This window comes from Meleagris gallopavo, chromosome 5 (genome assembly GCF_905368555.1).
Source record: "Meleagris gallopavo chromosome 5, MGAL_WU_HG_1.1, whole genome shotgun sequence".
NCBI classification, from domain to species: Eukaryota; Metazoa; Chordata; class Aves; order Galliformes; family Phasianidae; genus Meleagris; species Meleagris gallopavo.
In genome coordinates, this window is record NC_139408.1 from 30,798,885 (window position 1) to 30,819,739 (window position 20,855).

Below are 20,855 nucleotides of genomic sequence, written 5' to 3' on the forward strand. Positions count from 1 at the left end.
TTAAACAGAGCACTGCAAGCAGTCATGTGCTTCTTCTTCTTAAAGAACCAGAGTACACTATACCGTTTCCAAATTCACATCCCTGCTCAGTTTTGTTATCAGTATCTGTAAATATATATACTTAGCTTCACTTGATCCAGTGAAGCTTCATCTGTCATACCAGAAAGTAAGAATATCACACTGGATGCAAAGGACACTGAAGAAAGGGAACTTTTTAGTATTTTAGAATGCATGTTTAGAAATCAAAACATAGAGTTTTAGGGAAAAAAAATACACTGGAATTTTAAAAGACCACATTACTTCTGGCAGCTTTGCCTTTTTATTCTCATCAACTTTTTACCAGTCCATTTCAAATATCCACAGAACTCACAAATAAGACAAGAGAACCAACACTTTATTGATGCTTACAGCCAGGGAAAAGAAAAGGTTCTGATTTAAATGCTGCTGGCCAATCTTTTAAATTGCTATGCTCCAGCAATTCGCTCTGAGACTTTCAGCTCCTCTGAGAACTTTTGAGGACAAAATCCTCCAAAACAAGTAGATAACCTCCGCCAGCTATGATTGTACGAAAACACTCTGATTAGCCAGTGGTCCTTCCACCAAAGTGAGATGAGTATTAATTTTTTTTTTATGGGATTCTTCTACAGGTATTGTAGACAACTAAATTTTTTGTCATGCTAAGCGACAGAACACAGGAGAGTGGATACACTCAAAGGAAACTATAACTCTATTGGGAAAAAAATATATATTTTAAATGATGACTGGTCACTTTGTAGATGGCATATCTCCAAGTACATGCTGAATTGCAAAACTGTAACACGTTCAGAGAGAATATTTATGTGTCCCTTCTTCACTACATGTGCAGTATTTTTCTCCCATGTCTCAAAAACTGTAGCCACAATTTACAAGTATATGCACAATCAAATTGCTATTGATTTAGCAATGCCTTTCTTTGATGTCCCTTGCCTTAACCTCATTTATAAAGCTGTTTTGCATTATTTCAAACTGTCAATGATTTGTGACTCATGAATATTCAAATCTAATTTGCACTTACCTTTTTTGCATGCATGCTTACTTGTAATATGTCTCATTTGCCCTTTGTTTTGTGTTTATTTGCAGATTGTTTAGTGAAGTAAACTCTGTTTTTTAAAGTAATAGCATCTATTTAAACACAAGTGGACCAATTCTCACCTTAGTACTGTTTTATATCACTGTAATTCCATTAACTTCACTGGAGTTTCTCCTGCTTAAGTGAAGAGAAAATGAGGTCCATGAACTCATTTTGGCTGTTCTATCTCCGCCCCTAATCTTACGTTAGGGTTTTAGCATGTTCCACTGGAATAGCAAAAATTGTACTTAGTATTTTATTCAAAAAGAAATATCGAGACTGAACTCTCAACATTTCAAGCTCTCTAATGCTGTTCAGATCTTCAGATCTGAGCAAAAATTAAGAGTTCTTTACACTGACTTATTAGTATTCATTCATAGCACAGTACTTTATTATCAGAGAAATAAAAAAATACTTTTTTTTTTGTGGCTATAGTAAATCTAATAGAATAACTCAACAGCGTAAGAGTACTAATAATATATCCTTTCCCGGAGGGGGTGGGACATAGATCTAGAAGAGTGCTTCAGTGCTTCTCACAACACAATTGGCCTTGAATCTGGCTCTTTGTGTGCTTGTTTACCTAAAAGGAATGTCTGTTGAACTGCTAGATGCTGAAGGAAAGCAGGGCCTAGATCTTTATACTGGTTTATTCCCATTTGTGGGGGATTATATAATTAAACCAATGCCTCTCTCAAATATTAAGAATCTTGCTAGATGTTTGTTTCAGGAACAGTTACCATAAATGTATTGGGTGCAGACTGGACCTTCTTCAGTGAATGAAATCTGGAAACAATAGGAAAAAAACAAATTTTCTTTTGAATCAAACAATATGTTCTTACTTCAGTGCCCAGAGCCATTTGTTAGAGGAAGCAATCCAAGGTTCAGCTGGGGGAGGGGAAGAAAGGCAATCGATTATTTCCAATAATGTTTGAAAGCTAAAATTAACCTATAGCAACAAAACTGGTTGTGTTCCTTGGCTGCTACTGCAACTCTATTCAAAAAGCAGCTCATGGGGTTTCAGATGGGTCTTGTTCTGATCGTGTTTGTGGCCATACAACTGAAAATTAAAGCGAGGAAGATTTTCCTTTAACGAGCATTAGGTAAATCTATTTTCTTTATGGATTAAATCCTACTTTATTAAACGGAATGGAGGCAAAATCAGGCTTTCTATGAATAACTGCACAGAACAAAAGCATGCATACACAGACAGGCATATGTGTTATGTATTTTTATTATTTGTTTAGTCTCTTGTTAAAATAATTTCATTCAGCCTATTGGGAAATAGAGCAAGTGTGATAGGTGACCAGTGACACATTGAGAATAACAAAACAAAAAGCCCAAATGAACACGTCATGGATGAGTTTTAGGCTGGAAACTCTTTGCCTAAGCTATTCCTGATGAATATTTTGAGGTATAGAGCCCTTTTCCTCTGAAGGTTCAATGTACTTCCCGGATCTGATGTGGGGTTCCCAACTGGGTACAAGAGATCTGAGCCTAGAAAATAAGGCTGCATTCATCCAAGAGTTTACTTCAAATGAAGGCTTTTATCAGCTGTTCCATAAAAGAGAAAAATATTTCGGATCCTTATTTTTAGCTCTTCACATGAATAATAGAAGTAAAATGACTTCAGTGCTCAATGTGAAGCAATTTTTTTTTAAATCTCATGTGTAGGTTAACAATGATAAACGTGAGTATAGTATGTGAGGGTTTTCAGTAATGCCAGACTCGTGCTTTTAAATGGCATATCTCAGCTTTTGTGAAGTCCAAGGTAAAGTCATATGGCTCAAATGCCCAAGAAATAGCATTATCTGGTGTGACACATGCCGAGATAAGTCTGATTGTGATCGTAATATAGCCTTAAGGTAAGAGAACAGGACAAACACTTGTATGCTATTTTTTTCAATGTTGTTTACATTTCTCTACATCAAAGGAAAGCTTCTGCTAGAGCTATTTATTTGCAGATCAATGGCACTATTAGTGATTGTCCATAAGTGTATATGAAGTAGTATAAGATTAATTTGACAATTAGCATGTACTTTAAAAATGGAATATATTACTACATGATCATGTTTCATCCCTGAAAAGCCTGCTGATTTTGAAAAACACTTTGAAGAAGAATGTACCACTATAACATGAGAAATATCTAAATGTGTCAAACGAAAACCCTGGCTGCAAATCCCTGAAATATGAATTAAAGAATTGATGCTTCCTGTGCTGAGGGCTTACTTCAAGGCTGGTGCTTATCCTCATGTACCATCAGGAGGAACAGGAAGGCTGAGTACGTTTCATAGGGATAGTGGCATCTTTCAAAAAGAGCCCCGTGTCCTCCATTCAGGTGGTTTTCAGACAATGGAACTTGGGCCTGAGAATACTGAAAGCTATCAGTTTTTAAAACATTGTCTGCAGAGATTCACTGCCTTGAGGAGATTTTCTCTGAACTTTTGTTTCCTCGTGGGTGAGACCTATGGGCTGTTCGCCAGCCCTTCTGATGAGTGAGGTTTACAATCACTAATGTCTTTCTTTGGACACTGGACATTTGGATGTTAGTTGTGTAGTCTTGTGCAGCACAATTTCCTCCCTAAGTTATCAGCATTAAAGTCAGTAGTGATACAGCCCAGATGAGTTTCACTCTTTGACTTTATTGGCTAACTTCAGTGGGGAAAAATGTGGTGAGTGGAAGTATGTAAACACAGCAAGGTGGTTAAGCATACATTTCAGTTATAGGAATTGTTGTTTGGAATTAAGAGAGTTTCTGCCCTTTAATGCCAAGGCAGGGGTAATATCACATCTAGTTCACTGCAACTGCAGACATCCAGATTATTTTATTCTGACATGAAAAACCTGGTGATGTCTGAGAAATTGCTAAGCCTGCACACTGTCCCTCTTTTTCCTCTTTATGGATCCTGTGGGACCATTCTGTCCTGCAAGAACTGGATCCTCCATTCTCTCAGTGTTGCTGTGACTCATCCTGCTCAAGCTGCGGAGATTCAAGTGGAAGAATAAAGTTTCTCAAAATGATGAACAACAGAGGAAAAAGTAAAATCGGAACAATCCCAGAGGGTTCACCTTCCTAAAATAATACGTATTAACTAATGTATGTTTCCTCGCTTACCTTATACCTGTGTTTCATTCCCTTGCATTAGTGAGGTAATTAATTTCACAGGAGAGATGAAAGGAGCCAAAGAGATGACAGCAGGCATGTGTGAGAAAGGAGTCAAGTGTAGGTCTGCGATGGTGGGCAGCTGAAAAGTGTTTTTGACATGCATTTCGTGAATGTGAAGAAAGCGTCAAGAAGTGCACACAAAGGAGCTGAAGGTGTGTTGTGTTTTCTGCTGTCTCGAGCAGGATTGTATGCTGGGTATCTTCTGATAGATTATACACGGGGAAAGTGATGTTGAGCGCGGTGTAACACGTCTGATCTCGCATAGCTTTGGTCATTTACAGTGAGGGGTTAAACTGAATTCCCTAAGAAATAAATGTTTCCTGCTTTGCTGGGAAATATATATATATATATATGTACGTGTATACTATTTTTTAGACTTAAGGTTTCTTAGGGGAAATGCTGTATCCAGGGGCTGTTTCATGAGCTGGGAACACTGTTCTAAACCTCTGGGGCAAATGTTTTCATTGAATTGTCGAAAGAGCCTGAGATTGGCAACACCACCCTGCCCCTGGCTAATGAGCCTTCCCCGAGAGAATATCAAGTGCAATTACCTTTCAGGGAATAACAACATTCCAAAGAACCATGGACCCTGCAGAGAAAAACGAAACATACATTTGTAGGTAGAAACAGCTATGAATCAGCATTAATTATCCAGTAGAGAGAGAAGGGTTGCAATAAGTCTCAGTTCCTGACTTACACCATAGATCACAGCAAATGTGAGCTACTTATAGAAAATATATATAGAGAGAGAAAGTTCAACCTACCCCAGCCCCCACCCCCGGCACGCACACTTTGACTTGGTCCGGAGCTGCACTCCTGGAGTGAGCGTCCCGACCTCCGCTTCTGAGATGGCTGCAGGAGGCGAAGAGGGCTGCTGCTGGCGAGGGAACCCCGGACGGCAGCGGGACAGTTAATGTAGCGCGAAGGCTCATTCGGGGTTTCCCACGTGCAGAAGTGGCCGAGGCCGCCGGCCGTCCCATAGCAGCTCTGCTTCAGAGCCGGGAGGACCTCGTCCCCCCACGGCTTCGTGTCCAGCAGATGTAGAAAGGAGGAGAGTCCCAGGCGATTAGGTTTTATTACGCACATTCCTAGGAAGGAGGAGGGGGGTGGGAAAGGAGGACACCATATATTTTGGGTTGAGCGATTGGAAAAACATGTGAAATTCAAGGGACTTCTGGATGTCGCCGCGGCTCCCTGAGCGTGTCCGCTCGCGCTAAGCCTCCCGTCGAGGCGCGGCTCTCCGTTGCCCGCTTCATCCCGAGGAGCCTCCCCAGGGAACCGGGAAACCCCGCCGCAAACTCTTCGGACGTGAAAAAGCCGCGGAGAAGGACCGGCTGCTTTGCTGAAACAAGGCACACATATATTGAGTTTGTCAGGGATCATAAAATGTGAATTGATTATTCAAACAGCCATTGATTATAAAAGAATGCTTACTGCAGCAATGGGAAAGGTTAAAAGGAAATTGACCCTCCGCGTACGTGACATAAAGTCATTACGTAAATGAGATATTCATACAGGGTATAATCAAGGTCACGCTAATTTTATTTGCGGTATTCCACTCAAATCTCGGGCTTCGTTTGGAGGCAGCGAATTGTCCCCGAGGGACCTAAAACACCAGGTAGACCGCAGGTGCCTCTAAAATATATATACACCCACGTCAATACAACCCGAGGAAGGCTGCGCGTTACCGCGGGGACCCGCGGGCACGGCGGGCCCGAGCCCCGTGCGGTGCCGGCGGCCGCGGAGCCCCCCGGAGGCTGTTGGCACCGCGCCGCTGCCGGGGCCGCCTCCCCCGGGCCGGGAGCGCGGGCGGTGCGGGCGCTGCCGAAGAGCCGCGCCTTTCCCAGCCGGGATGGGAACGTGTCAAAAAATTAGATGTATTTATGCACATATTTATCCCCTCTAATTATAGAAATTAATCCTCTTACTTATGACTAAAAGGTAACGTCTGAGGCGTCCCTTTGATGTTTAACAGCATCGTTTGTGGCTAACATTCCAACTGATTAAGGAATAATTGTTGTTAAATGCTTTACAAGTGGATAGTGTTTAATTGAGAGGCATTCATAATTCTACGGCTTACCGCAAAATGAAACGTAATTAAAAACGCAGGAATTTCCAACCGATTTTATTCCAATTATGTTTATTGTTCCGACTAATTATGGCAGAAGGGGCGCGTTCCCCGGCCCTGACCGGCACGCGGTCCCACACGCACTGGGCGGGTTCCCCTCCTCAGATGCCCCTTCACCCTCCCCCCTTCCACCCCCCCCATGAAGCGCTCCGGCCCTTTGCTTCTCTCCTCCTCGCAACACCTGGGAATGCGCGAAAGTGCTGGCAGCACTCTTCCCTCGGAGTCACCGTAGAAAGGCTGATGGATTTCTCGAAGAAGCACTTGCCACACACTGCGGCAACCATCTCCTAGCAGGATTTTACAAACCAAAGTAAACAAAGCACCCCAGGGGCGATTTCCTCCTTTTGCGCATCTCACTTCTCAATTTACCTCCGAAGTGATCGTAAACACACACAAGAATTACAGCAGAAATCACAGTTGGTCTGAGGAAGACGTTCCGGATGGAAAAGGCAGAGGCTGAACGTGTTCAAAGGAACACAGGTCACTGAAATACCTGCTGGCTGCCTCACCACGGGCCAACCTTCCTTCTCTCTCGGGAACTCGGGCTCGCTCCAGCGGATCTTCAACCGTACATCTCCCTTGGAAAGGGGAGAAGGAGAAAAAAAAAAAAAAAAAAAAAAAAGGACGGGAAACAAACAAACAAAAAAAAAAGACATACCACCCCCTCCCCCTCACCCCGCACCTCGGGTCCGTCTCCCTAGCCCGTGAAGCAGCGTCAGCCTCAGAGCGGGTGGGGTGGGAGGAGAAGTGACCCGGCTGATCGCAGTGTTTGCTCGATCGAAGGGAGCGATGTGGCAGTGGATTGATTTATTGCTGAGTTTGGCCGCGTCCCGGCTGGGCGCGGGAGAAAAGGGAGCGAGGGGTGCCCGGCACCGAGCTAACACCAACTCAGGGCTCACGGCTAAAAGAACCATCAATTCAGACCCTGCTGCATGGGAACTGCGGGACAGGGGACACAGAACGCCCCTGCTGCTCCCCTCTGCTTTCCTTCGGTCTCCCACCCGCTAAGGAAGGATCCCCTACGGTCATCCCTCCCTTTGTTCCCCGCTGCTACCAGCACCCGGCCCTACACGGATGGGTCGGGGCCGCTCTGGTCGGAGGGCTCCGAACTCCCAGGTGGGCTCTGGCTCACCGTTCTCTCCGTGCAGGTTCTCGGAGCTACTAAAGGGTTTAAGCGAGGTGTGAGAGAAGAAAAATGTTTAAATCTTACTGGGGAGATAAAGGGGTGGGAGGATTCCCTCTGATGGCAAGTTAGAAATAGCCCGAGCTTTCCAGAGGGACGTTCGAATTGGACTTAATGGAGCCATACTTCTACTTCTTTTGCCTCAGCTGTGAGTCCCGGATCCTTTCAGTACTGACAGAGATTTCCAGAGAGGGTAGAAGGGGGGGGTACCCGGGGTGGCCATTTTATGTAAATGAGCAAATCCGAAATGTATTACAAATCCGGTGTAATAAAACTGACAGTTTTGACAGTATTGACAACATAAATATATGTTGGAACACAGCACTTTCAGACACTTAACCGATGAAGCAATAAAAAGATTCGACTACAATATTTCAAATAATCGACATTGATGTTTTGATACATCATTTTTATACCTCGAATCGATCTATCACTCCGTGACCGGTCAATTTTAAGTAAAAATCTGCTGCAATTATTTACGCTATTGCCAATGACGACCTAATAACTGTTTTCAATTAATTACAACAAAACTAAGCATTATGAGGACCAACCGGCCGTATATCCCGTCGTACAGTCCCTCGCGTTGTTAGTACGGAGAGCAAACACATATATGCATATTGCATTCTCTTTGTGGGATAAAAAAGACAAGCGTACAAAGGCAATCACAATCTTCGAAGAAGAGGAAGAAGAGGAAGAAAAAGAAAGAGAGAAAGAAAGAGAGAAAGAAAGAGAGAAAGAAAGAAAGAAAGAAAGAAGAAAGAGAGAAAGAAGAAAGAGAAAGAAGAAAGAAAGGAAAGAAAAAAGAAAGAAAGAAAGAAAGAGAAAGAGAAAGAAAGAAAGAAAGAAAGAAAGAAAGAAAGAAAGAAAGAAAGAAAGAAAGAAAGAAAGAAAGAAAGAAAGAAAGAAAGAAAGAAAGAAAGAAAGAAAGAAAGAAAGAAGAAAGGGAAGAAAGAAAGAAGGAAAGAAAGGAAAGGAAGGAAAGAAAGAAGGAAAGAAAGGAAAGGGAAGGGAAAAAGAAAAGCACCACCACCTCTCTTTCAGTAGCACACCACAGGCTCTCAGCACGCACTTCGAGGAAACATTATAATATTTTGTCAGCTCATTCCCTGTGCGACACCAAGCCGGGCTGCTGTGATTTTTTCCTCCTTTTCTCTGTGGGCTGTAACCCACTTCAGACAATGGCCCGAGCGGCTCCTTCCGAGCGGGGCGCTCCGCGCCGGAGCTACCGCGTGTGCGGGGGCAGCCGCAGCGCTCCAGGGGCGGTGGGAGCACATTGTTCTCCCGGGCTGAGAGCTCCGGCGTCAAACGCGAGCGGTCCTCTTCTGAAGTGCCAAGGGCAACTGGGGAACAACAGTGAGTGTTCCGAGTGAGCGAAAGCAGAGCCTAGCGGAGTTGGGAGCTCCTCAGTTGCTCTGATGTTGCTCTACACTGACGAGCTTGTCTTCACTGTCCCTTCTGTTACGATATCACGGTGCAAAGAGGGATTCTTATTTATTTACTTATGTATATTTATTTTGTATTTATTTATGTTTTGGGCTCCTTCGAAGAAATGCAATCTAGATTTTGAACTACCCTGACAGAAGCAGCTTTACTGGGCAGCTCAGACCGGTATTTTTGTCCCTCTGGTTTACGCTGGAAATATGCACGGCGCTGCTTACAGACTTCCCTGTACTCCCCTGCCAGTTCACGGCGCACACATCTCGCCGCTCACTTTCCGCTGGTGCTTCCCACGCACCCACGCGTGGGCTCAGCCTCTCGGACGCGGGGCGGGGAGGGCCTTAGGTCCCCCTTCTCTCCGCGGCCGCCGTGCGGAGCTGCAGGCAGGGGCGAGTCGGGCGAGCGCCCACGAGAGAGTTCCTCGCCTCGGCCCCGCTGCGGGCTCCGCACCGCTGGCGCCGGGCTGCGGGCCCTGCGAGGACTGGGCGGTGCGACGGGAGCGCGCTGGAGCCCCGCCAGATAGCGCTAGAGGGCCGCCTATGGCACCGCCGCGCCGCGGCCGAGGGGACACGGCCTGGGGGGGCGGCCCGCGGGGCTCGGTGCAGGTCTCGGCAGCCCGGGGGGGACCGTGGGGGCTCGAGAGAGGTTGAGGAGCCGCATCGCTCCCGGAGAGTGGAGGTTGCGTTGGGGTTTTGTAAAAGGAGGGGGAGGGGTGGAAGCAAGAGTTGAAAGGGAAGTTAACAGGTAAGCAATGAACCTCCTCCTAATCCAGCTCCCAAAGACCGCAGCGATACCGCAGCCGAGGTCAGGAAAAGTTCACCGCGATGGGCTACCATTGACTTTCTGGGCTGGAAAGGTTTTCTCAAAAGAATAGATCGCTGCAAAGAAGAGAGCGCTGCGGGCAGGCGGGGGGTCGGGGCGAGGAGCTCCGTGAATCCGGCGATCCGCGGAGCTCAGACGTGCGGCGTTCCGCCGGGGCGGCCGGGACGGGACTGTGGAAGCCCGGGAAGGGAGGTCAGAGGGCCGAGGTGGGCTGAGAGAGACAGAAGTGGCCGTAAGAGTCGAGTCCTCGGGCGGGGAGAGTGTGTAAAGAGCGATTTCGGAGGTGGGAGTCTGAGCTGGGGAATAATCCTGACTCCAAAACCGCAGAGGTGCTATCTGCACCCCACGCGTTGTCTTGGGAGGGAAGCAGAAAGAACAAATCCCGTGGATTTTGCACAGGAGCCTGGTTATGCTGTAAGCCCGGAGACGCATTAACACATGGACTGCTTTCTTCATTAACTCTGACACGTTTCCTAGAACGATGGTTCGGGATATAATGCTACTTCCAGTATTCGGAATTACTCATTCCGCTCTGCTCTGCCCTCAGCCCATCCATTCCGGCTCTGTCTGTAAATGTACGCGGTATAGTCCCGAATTCAATGTCATCACCCCAAATACTCGAATTCCGCGCACAAACAAACAAACATTGAATAAAGTTACAAACGAGATTACGGCCGGAATTATTTGTCCCTGCAGCAAGGCGTCAATTGTTCTAACTGATGTAGGGGCGCTAAGAGGATTTAAACCACGCAAATTTAATAAACCAGATTAGCAATAGGTGCTTCCCACAGATGCTAGGAACCGCACGGCACATCCCCTCCGCGTTATCTATCAGAGCCCAGCTTCTTGAGAGGGCTGCGGGACATATCGGAATGGTACAAGCGGGTTTCATAGAAGCACAGTTTGTCTCCTCGAAAAAAACTTTCTATTCGCATTGAAGCTCCAGCTGCACGCCCACGGGCAGACACACAGCAGTGGCTCAGAACACCGGGACGCACATTCCGGGATGTTACCTGTTGTGGTGCCATCGCTCCGCAGCGCTGTGCCGAAAGGGAGAGGGGAGCGGGCGAGGGTGGCGCGGGGCCCGGCGCACCTCGGGGCGGTGATTGGAAGCAGACCCGGCCGGGCTGCAGCGGATTTTCCCTCCCTCCGAGGGCTAAGAAGCCGATTTGGGAGTTTGAAGGGAATAGGTTTCAGCGTCCATATTTGTTCTGGTGCACTTGTAAAATGCGATTTGAAGAGGATCTTTAGCTCTCTGATTGTCTTTGTATTGTTTTTCTTGAAACGGATCTTTTGCCCTTAATGAATCCCCACACAGCTGGACAGCTCCTTCTCGGACACTGAGAGCGCTAACCCCAAACTGACCCCAATTTGACACCACAAGATGAAATTTTACCGCCTGTTAAAACCATTTCCAGCCCCGGCCAAAGGAGCTGGCTGTTGACTGAGATGCACTTCCACACCGGACACCTCATTTCTCTTTGGACTTTGGGGCCGATCTAAAAATTAAATTAAAAAAAAAAAAAAAAAAAAAAAAACAATAATAAAAAAAGCCCAGCACACACCGCATCGCCTCACCACTCACACTTGTCCTGGGAACAGCCTCTGCCGTGAAAGAGATGCACGAGAAATGGAAATTGGCTAATTTAATTTTCCCGAATTACTGTGTTTTAAAAGAAATATGTCGCAACGCTGAAAATAAAAAAAAATAATAATTAAAAAGTAAATTTAAAATGACCGAAGGACGTAGAAGCCCCCCAGCCCTGGGTGCACGGATCCCATTTCCCTCCGAGCTCCCAAAAGCATCTTTGTTAGAGCTGCGTACTTTCACTGAAGGGCGCTACATTGACATTCTCTTTTAATGGTCAAACTGTAGCGCTTTATAACCGCGTTCTCTGCGTGCCTTAATCCACTGGGATAGTGCAGAGGAAAAAGGCTTCGACTCTTTTCAAGAAAAAAAAAAAAAAAAAAAGGCACAAGAGGAACATGAAAGCCCTCCGTTTGCCAGATGAAATTTCACTTTCTCTCAAGTTAAAATCATTTTTAAAAGTTGGTCCCTGTCCCACACGCACAGCGGGACGAGACAGCGCGGGGGGGTCATTGGTTTGGGGAAGAAAAAATAAAAGCAAAACTGAGCAAATGAAAAGAGCAGCACAGAACAGAAAAAAATGTATATATCTTTGGCTGCTTTCTTTTTTTTTTTTTTTTACATCTTGGATTTTGTATTACTCTCTAACAATTCCCTGCTCCGAAGAATCGGGACTTAAAGGAGCTCCTGTGAAAAACAGAATAATTAAAAAAAAAAATCTAAAATTATATCCTAAACAGTGACGTGCCTTCTGCTATTGGAGCAAAGTCGTGTAAAAAACTTCTCATTGAGAAGAAGAGCGGTGAAGTTCTCTCCCAGTCTGAGATCTGAGCAAACACGGAGACCTCAGTGGAACCGGATTACTGTTGCACGGCCGCGCGTCGGGGACAGAGCCCCTCTCTGTGCCACCGACCCTCTCGGAGCGAGGCGCACTCGGGCACAGCAGAGGGCACGGCTGCAAAATCCGTTTGGGAGCTGCAAATATTTACAACGCGTCCCGGAGGTTCCCGCATGGGCTGCATCGACATGAAGGGATGCCTCCGGAGTTTGGAACTCGGGCATCCTAGTGGCAGGGTGGGGGGTTGGGAGGTGGGGGGGAAAAGAGAAGAAAAAAATAATAATCATAAAAAACAAATAGCATTCACCGCTGAGCAGATCTCTTAAAAATCTGTTCGAAATGTACAGCTGTAAAAGTAGGAAAAGATTTGCATAACCTCCTGCTCTGTAGGTCTCCGCGCACCCAAAGGATTAGCCGAGCATTCATTACCATGAATATCCTGAATTACGTTCCCGATTTATACGACAGAGTATAAAATACTGCACGAGCGTCCCCTCTTTTCCCTGCGAAACGCATCGACTTCACCACTGCTCAAAAGAGATCTCCACACTGAGGGCTTTCTACTCACCTCTCCTCCCAGTCCCGGAAAAGCCAGGCGCAGCCATTCGGTTGCTCTTAGGATTTAGCTTTAATCTCGGAGGAGATCCTCTCAGAAAAGCACTGCGGGGTCGTGCCCGGCTCCGGGCCGCGAACGAAGGCAGCTCCGGCCGACACCGGGGCCGACACCGGGGCCACTTCTCCCCTTCTCCCGCCCGCAGCCGCCGGGCCGGGTGCTGCCGGAGCTCGGGGGATGCCCACTGGCGTCCGTCAGCCCCACGCTATCTTTCTTTATATGTGAGGGCTGATTTCCCGCAGACATCATTGTTATGATGGCTCATTTAATCAAACTGTTTAATTGCTCCGGTAATCACTATCATCATCACAGGTACTCAATCATTCATCATTTTGGAGGGGTTTATTGACCTCTGGAGCTCATTCCCCGCGCCTATTAAAATCAGGCCAAATATCTGCAACTGCCCCCGAGTCATTTTCTTAAAGTTAAAAAAAAAAAAAAAAAAAAAAAAAAGTTAAAATCGTCACTCTATCCTGAAAAGCAACGCAAAATACGCCAACCTCTACCCGAACAAATCACATCGTTCTTATTTTTTTCTGCCGTGTATTTCTAAAAGCCACCTATGTACGAGGCCACATTCACCACCGGGTACACAATCATTGATAAATCCCGCTATTAACGGGATAGTCTGGTTTAGATTTTATGTGCAGGGGACCGTGAACGAGGCTGGGGGCTGGGGAGGACAAAACTGCAGCGATCGATAGTCGGAGGCTCGCTCCTCCCCTCACTGGAGGCGCCCCGTGATTGATGAGCCCGGGGAGCGCCGGTAATTGACTGCGCTAGGGTAAGGCATGCTTGGGCTGAGCGCGGCGATTGGCCGAGGGAGCATACCAAAATTACCGCGTGTGTGCGCGTGTGTTTGGAAAAGTTCATCTGGTGCTCGGGGCTGGGGGTGCATCCTCTCACTTCATTTGCCAAATCGTCCTCCTGTAATTAGCGCTCCCGTTAGAGGCATTACCGGGCTCACACCCCGGCAAGCATCCCGTCGAGGTACGGCAAAGTCCACGGACGCGACGCGCCCACGCGAGTCCGCCGCTGCCCGCCGGCTCCGCTCGGAGGGAACGCGTACAGCGGCCGCGGCACATCTGGGTCTCTCCCGGCAGAGCCGAGCTGACCTCCGTTCCGAGCCCCTCTCCCACGCTCCGTTCGCAGCCCAGAAAGGGATTCCCCTTCCCCCCGCTTCCTCCCCCTCCCGAGCCATCCTCAGCTCTCGAGAGTTGCGATCACCCCACGCGGAGCGGTGCCCAACGCGCTCTCCCCGTACCCGGACCGTTCATTCGTAGCCGCGCTTAGCGCCCGCACGGGACGCCCTCCTTCCCCCCCCCGCCCCCAAACCCGCCGCCTCCCGCAGCGCAGCCCCGCGCCCCCTGCGCACCCCTTTGCGGCGGCGGGAGCCGGAGAGCCCCATAAATAATGCAGCGCGTAAATCAGAGCCTGAGCATCGCGGTTCATCGGAAGGTATTTCGGTGCTAAAAGAATCTAGCGCAAACCAACCCGGGGCCGGGCTCCTATCGCACTTTTCTTCTCGCTCTCCGCAGTTTTCCCCTGCCTCTCCCCCCTCTCGCACACACGCACTCTCCCCGTCCTTCCTCCCCTGCCTCCCTCCCTCCCTGCTCCCTCCCTCCCCGCTCCCTCCCTCCCTCTCGCACGCTCTCTCCTTCCTACACGCGCTGCCTCGCTCGGGGCAGGGGCTGTGCGCGGCTCCCCCCGCGCGGCGCTGCAGCCGCCCCGCCGGGCGCTGCCATCCGCGGCGCTCCGCCGGCCGGGGCCACCCCGCGCCCGCCGCTCCCCGCAGCCGCTCCCCGCCGCCGCCGCCGCCGCTGCCGCCGCCGCCGCCGCCGCCGCGCCCCGCTCCCGCCGCCGCCGCTCCCCGCCGCCGCCGCCGCCGCCGCGCTGCAGGACTGGCTATGGCCACCGCCACTTCCGGGTTCCGTCACTTCATTCTCCCGCCGATCAGCGCTGCAAAACTGAGCCTCTTCTATAAGGCAGCCGGCAGCCAACCTGCCAGCACTCACTGACACTCGCTCATCTCCGAGCGCGGGGAGAGAGGGAGACAAAATACCTACCGGGAAAAAAGGAGAGAGGGGGCAGTCCGCGCTTTGCAAACTATTCCATTTTTCTTCGCATCTTTCCCCACCCCCCTTCACAGTACTTAAAAAAAAAAAAAAAAAAAAAAAAAAAAACAACAACCCTGTAGCGATCCTAAAAGGCAAAACCCGAGCGCGGAGTTACTGGAAGAAGAAACCGGGGTTAAAAAGATTCCTCCTCTCTTCTTCATCATCATCAACCATCACTCATTCACTACCTTGACATTCCCTGGCTTTGATTGACAGCTGGAGTGGCAAAAAGCCATGAGACACGACAGTTCGGTTCCATGTGGGCTGCTGACGGGCCGATCGTAACCCGCACGGTGGGGGCTTGACCGTGTGTGTGCTTTTTTTTTTTTTTTTTTTTTTTTTTTTTTTTTTTTTTGGTACGTAGAGAAAGAAAAAAGGAAAAAGAGAAAGAAAAAGGAAAGAGAGAGAAAAAAGAAGAAATACACAGAAACTCATCGTGGTTGCTGGCTGTTTTTTGTGCGTTCTCGTTGCTGGTGGTGGTGGTGGTGGTATTTCCCCGTACCGGAGGATAGGAGAAGTCTGTAAGTGGGTGGCAAAAAAAAAAAAAAAAAAAAAAAAAAAAAAAAAAAAAAAAAAAAGACTCTTCTTCACTCTAAATCACTTTCTTTGCTTTGCTGGACTGGGACACTGGGATATTAAATATACGGCACATCCAGGAGTTTATTGGAGCGCAGACTGATGGCGCAAAGGGTAGGTTTAAATCTCCAACCCTTACCTATAGATAAATCCTCCCTAAGAGGGGCCTGTCCGATTTGCTCTCCGCCGGTGCTGCTGCTGATGGCGGCCCCTGTTAGCCAGCAGAGCCCGGGTGATCCCCGCGCTTGCCGTGCGTGTGCGTGAGTGCTGTGCGTGTGCCTCTCCTCGCGGTTGTTCCACGCTCGCTCGTCGCAGCCGTTCCCCGCAGCGCCGCTCCGCTCCCGGCTCGCAGGGAGCTGCCTCGGGAAGCGCTGCGGCCGGGTGTGCACATATACGGGCGTGGATATATGTGTGCATATAGAGCGGCTGCCTTTTTTTTTTTTTTTTTTTTTTTTTTTTTTTTTTTTTTTTTGTCTCTGGCTTTGACAAGACAAGGGGAATTGCTGCTAAATAATGTTTCTGGTAACTTTCCGATTATTTCCCCCTTTACCTCCCGCCCCCTCCGATGCACCCTACCTCTGCTCTCCCCTTCCCGGCGCTGATTTATTTCTCGAGCCGCTTCGGATTCTGCTCCTTTATTCCTTCATATGGGGTTTTTTTCTCCTTCCTTCCTAACGCGGAGCGGCTCTGGCTTCTCCCCTCTCTTCCTTCCTTCCCCGCGACCCGGCCGGGCTGCCCCCGCCGCGGGCGGCCCCGCACCCCGCACCCCAGCGCTCTCCCCTCTCTCTCTTTCTCGCACTCCGCACCCCGCTCAGCCCCCCCGGCTCCGCTCCGGGCCGATCCCTCCGCACGTTCCCTTCTCTCCGTTACGGCTGTTCCCGGGTTGTTGTGCTCTGCTGGCGCCTGGCCGGGTGCTCCACTCTCTTCTGACTTTTGTTGTTGTTGTTTGTTTGTTTGTTTTTTTTATCCCCCCCTTCCTCCCCCCTCCCTTCCCCTCTTTCTCCCTCTCTCTTTCTTCCGGCCCGCGCTGACAGTACGATGAGCTACCCCACTACGGCGGGATGGACGGCGTAGGGGTGCCGGCGTCCATGTACGGGGACCCGCACGCCCCCCGGCCGATCCCCCCGGTGCACCACCTCAACCATGGGCCGCCGCTACATGCCGGACAGCACTACGGCGCCCACGCCCCGCACCCCAACGTCATGCCGGCCAGCATGGGCTCCGCTGTCAACGACGCTCTGAAGCGGGACAAGGATGCGATCTACGGGTAGGCACAGCCGGGGCCCGGGCCGGCAGCGGGAGGGCAGCACGGGGCGGCGCCGGGGGAGCGCCCCGGGCCGGAGTGGCGCGGAGGGGGACGCGGAGCCGGGGCCCGGCTGCGGTGGCAGCGCCCCGGGAGGCGGCTGCGGGGCACCGCGCAAGGAAGGCCCTGGGGGTGCTGCCCTGGTTGATTTTTTTTTTTTTTTTTTTTTTTTTTTGCCCCCTGCTTTGCTTTTTCTTTCTCTTCTTCTTTTATTTCCTTTTTTCTTTTTCTTTTTTTTTTTTTGTGAGTTTTTTTGTCTCGCTCCGAAGGCCCGGGCAGCACTTCAGGCTCGCGGTGTTCTGAGTTTGGGTGGAAGAAGTGTAGTGTTGGTGCTTTGCTCCGTGCCACAATACCGTGCTGTAAATAAAGGGCTGCTCCGATCACGGGCAAAACGGGAGGGATTCGCTGCCCACGAGCTGCTCTTCCCCGAGAAGGGAGCAGTGAGCATTGGTGGCAGCGTGGAGCTCTGTGTGGAGCAGAGAAAGGGTGAGGGGAGGAAGAGCAGTGCGGCCTCGTGTGCTGCCGGGGGGCACCGAGTATTCCCTTTTTAAAAGAAACCCCCAATTATCCCGAAGGAGAGAGTGCGGTGCACGGTGGAGTGTGGGCCTTGCTCAGACCCAAACAAGAGAGCACACCAGCCGAGTCCTCATGCTCAGCACGCAGATCAGTTATTTTTTCCTGACTGCACCAACTATGGGAAAATATTCGGCGAAGCGCTGCCGCCCCCTGCCCCCTCCTCGCGCCCTGCTCGGACACCGCTGTTTGGTCCCGGGTGCTGCGAGGCCAGGGAACTTCAGTGCAGTGCTACTAGCAGGCCCCTTGCGAAAATAAAATCCCGTTCCGAGCGGTTCGCAGTTTGCCTGCCCGCGGTGCGCCCTGTAGGTCATAGCTGGAGGGGAGGGCTGGGAAACTCCGCGTTTCGCGTTATTTTAAACGGCGGTGCAGAGAGCGAGGTTCCCGGGAGCGGAGCGAGGCGCTGGGCCGGGCACTCTGTCCGCGGCTGCGGGGGCTGCACGGGGGATGCGTTGGGGTTTTCGCGGTTGCCGAAAGAAACAAGACCCCAAACCCGCAAAAACCGCGTTTTATTTCAAAATGGGCTTCTGCCCCGCTCTGCCCGAAGCGAAATTGGGAGTCTGCAGAGCGTATCCGCGTGTCCGTGCGTGTCCGTGCGTTACCAAATTACTTGTTGATCAGAGCTCTTCTTCCCCCCTCTCCCCCACCCCCCTCCCGCCCTTTGTGTGCCACTGCCCGGTAGGCACCCGCTGTTTCCCCTCCTCGCCCTGGTCTTTGAGAAGTGCGAGCTGGCGACCTGCACACCCCGGGAGCCCGGCGTGGCCGGCGGGGACGTCTGCTCCTCCGACTCCTTCAACGAGGACATCGCCGTCTTCGCCAAGCAGGTCCGGCACCGCTCCCTCCGGGGCCCCCTCGGTGGGGGCGGGCGGCGGGTGCCCTCCGGGCCGGGTCCTCACCCCGTGCCCGGTGAAAGGGGCCTTGGATGAGGATCGGGGGGAGGCTGCAAAGAGGGGATCCCTAGGGCTGGAGGAAGAAGCCGCAACCCACGCCGCTTTTCCTTCTTCTCGTAGGTCCGCGCTGAAAAACCACTTTTTTCTTCAAACCCAGAGTTGGACAATTTGGTAAGGCCTCACCCCTGCGCTCGCCGTCCTCCGCCCGCCCCTAGTCCCGGACAGCGCCTACCGAGAGGGACAGGAGGCGGCCGGGCCGGGAGGGCTCCCCGCCTCTCCGAGGGGTTCCGAGGGCCGCACTCGGGGCGAGCCGGGGTAAACGCTCCGGCCCTGGCGTGCCGCGAAGCCGGGCTTAGAAGCCACAGGAAGCCAAAGTGAAGGAGATAACTGCTTAAGAAGAGGGAGCTGGAGATTTCTAGCGTTAATTCTTTTGCTAATGTGAACGATTTCAATATTCAAAGTGCCTAAATCCTCTTGTAAAGAAGATGCCAAACTATTCATCTCCCCCCTCCCCTTTCTTCCCCGGGCGGTGGGGGGGTGAGAGCGTGTGTTCGGCCCTCCGCGGCCCCTCCTAGAGCAGAGGAAGAGTCTCTGCTTCTCCGGGACCGCGGGAACAAACGCCCAACCCCGTACCCCGAATCAATCTTATAAAAACCGAGTGCTCGGGATAAAGCTGATGCATATTGCTCAGGCGTGCTGGAGAGTTGAGACCCATGGGAATGACCCCCGCCCTGACAACTCCCACAGCCCCTTTGGGGTCGCACCCCCGAGCTCCTCTCTCCCACCTAACCCCTGCTCCCAACTCTTTTGCAGATGATCCAAGCAATACAAGTACTAAGGTTCCACCTCCTGGAGTTAGAGAAGGTAAGAGGCACTGGGATTGATGCAGGCCATCCCCTGTCCCTGCCCTGGACGGAGCGGGCACACGGCCGGGAGTGAGGTGACACCATAACCTGTGCCACTGGAGCATGTGACACCGGCAGCCATGCCCAGCCCGGCCCGGCATTTTTTTGTTCTGTGTAATTTCAACCGAGTCATTAAATCTATACATTATTAAACCCGTGACATCCTCCTTACCCCTTCTCTCGGCAGAAGCTCTTTTCCTGACTCGGAAACGCTATGTTTAACCAAAAGAGAAATGCAAGCCCTCCCGCTTCCCTCCCGCTCCTCCAGGCACATTAACCCCAAACGAGCAGTAAATGTTTGGAGGAGGCAGGGGGCCCTGCACGGCGCGGGAGGGGCTGTGCCCGCGCCTGGAGCGCCTTTCCCAGAACCTCGCCAGCTCTCCCCGGACTGACCAGGGCCATGCCCGAGTCCCACGGTCCTGAGCTCGTATCTGGCCCGGCCCGGAATTACCGCCGGCCTGAGGCTCCTTCCGCTATGGTAGCGGCACATCGGGTTTGCCCCGCACACCGGGCTGAGCACACTGTCTCTCTCTCTGTAACTTGTTGCTGCGGCAAGTCTCAGGAGAATAATATGCGCTGCAACAATTTCTCTATTGTTTCCTTGCCTTCAACTATTGTGCCCCTTAATTAGAGTTACTCGTGGAGGAGCTCAGAGTGTGTTCTTGCTCCCAAAAAGAGCTGCAATCCGATAGCTTGCCCTTACTGATGCTATCACTCCTGTTGCTGCTTTCAGGTTCACGAATTGTGCGATAACTTCTGCCATCGGTACATTAGTTGTTTGAAAGGAAAAATGCCAATAGACCTCGTTATCGATGAAAGGGATGGCAGCTCCAAGTCAGACCACGAGGAACTCTCAGGATCTTCCACAAATTTAGCCGACCATGTAAGTCCTTCTGATTTCTTCATGGCACTTTCTGAGACTTTCAAGTTGCTCAGAGGACCAGTCCCCGGTTTCATTGTTTGTAGCTGTTGTTTGTTGGTATTGTTTCCACCTTTAGTAAGCTCGGATCCCACCTCCAGGCTTTCCCTCTCGGTTTCTAAAGTTGTAAAAATGCGAAACTTTCCTTCTGTTTCCAACTGCGAGTTTGCAGTGGTTGGTAAAGTTTGCTGGTCCAGGCGACTTGGGGAGGCAGCGAACTGTTCAGTGTGGTGCTCGGTGCTTTTTGTCCTTCTTTGCCAACTCTGTAGTCGATGCAACAACACAGGAAAACAGAGAGAAGAAAGTTAGGGAGAAAGTTTGCTGCTCTCCTCCCCCCTCCCCTCTGGCGGGGATGACAAGTGATGAGAATTATTGGCAATACTACATTGCATTAGAGAAGGGGGTTAGCATATGAGAGTTTCCAATGCTTGTGCTTTAGAGCAGCTTATTGTCAGAATATGGACTTATTGCCAAACGCCTGAAGCATCTTCATAATAAAAGACAGTAACCTTGATGAAGCAATTATTAACAATGTATTACAGAAAGCTGGAGAGAACGATGATGGAGTAACTGTAGGTTAGTGGTTGATTTTAACACTTGCGGAGTTGGTGAATTCATGCTATGTGTGTAGGACTGAAGTTGGTGTGCATGGTGAGCAGAGAGCCTTTGTTTTTCCGGGTTTGGGAGCAGCT

At 50.3% G+C, this 20,855-nt stretch overlaps 2 protein-coding genes across 21 annotated transcripts in view; one reads left to right on the forward strand and one right to left on the reverse strand.

Annotated features, from left to right (window-relative positions):
• Positions 1-296: 296 nt before the first annotated feature.
• Positions 297-14,477, reverse strand: LOC104911156 (uncharacterized). 10 transcript variants are annotated; one of them, XM_085225105.1, is made up of 4 exons: positions 14,256-14,477; positions 5,061-5,613; positions 4,823-4,860; positions 297-1,993 (listed from the first exon to the last, which is right to left on the reverse strand). In XM_085225105.1, the coding sequence occupies exons 1-4, from the start codon at positions 14,330-14,332 to the stop codon at positions 1,990-1,992; spliced, it is 672 nt and encodes a 223-aa protein (XP_085081231.1). In that variant the 5' UTR covers positions 14,333-14,477; the 3' UTR covers positions 297-1,989. The 10 variants fall into 10 exon arrangements, 4 of the variants coding, with proteins under 4 accessions (XP_085081231.1, XP_085081230.1, XP_085081228.1 ...); XM_085225104.1 differs by having other exon boundaries at positions 5,036-5,613; XM_085225102.1 differs by lacking the exon at positions 297-1,993 and adding an exon at positions 2,322-4,085.
• MEIS2 (Meis homeobox 2) overlaps positions 14,279-20,855 on the forward strand; it is a 167,641-nt gene continuing 161,064 nt past the window's right edge. For 4 of the 11 annotated variants that reach the window (XM_085225082.1, XM_085225086.1, XM_085225090.1 and 1 more), the window contains exons 1-6: positions 14,279-14,338; positions 16,608-16,840; positions 18,132-18,273; positions 18,460-18,510; positions 19,153-19,203; positions 19,978-20,127. In XM_085225082.1, coding sequence (XP_085081208.1) covers positions 14,294-14,338; positions 16,608-16,840; positions 18,132-18,273; positions 18,460-18,510; positions 19,153-19,203; positions 19,978-20,127 — 672 coding nt within the window. In that variant the 5' untranslated portion in view covers positions 14,279-14,293. Of the gene's footprint in view, positions 14,339-14,541; positions 15,688-16,002; positions 16,096-16,607; positions 16,841-18,131; positions 18,274-18,459; positions 18,511-19,152; positions 19,204-19,977; positions 20,128-20,855 lie in introns of those variants that run through there. The other 7 variants (XM_085225092.1, XM_085225093.1, XM_085225083.1 and 4 more) reach the window with 4 other exon arrangements.

Excerpts from the sequence above, each read along its gene's own strand:
- LOC104911156 (XM_085225102.1), bottom strand. The coding sequence starts at position 14,332 with ATGAACCGCGATGCTCAGGCTCTGATTTACGCGCTGCATTATTTATGG. Across the intron at positions 5,614-14,255 it reads GCTCCCGCCGCCGCAAAGGG|CAAAGCAGCCGGTCCTTCTC; the intron begins GTGCGCAGGGGG and ends GCCTTGTTTCAG. Across the intron at positions 4,086-4,822 it reads ATGTTGTTATTCCCTGAAAG|CTTGAGCAGGATGAGTCACA; the intron begins GTAATTGCACTT and ends GAATCTCCGCAG.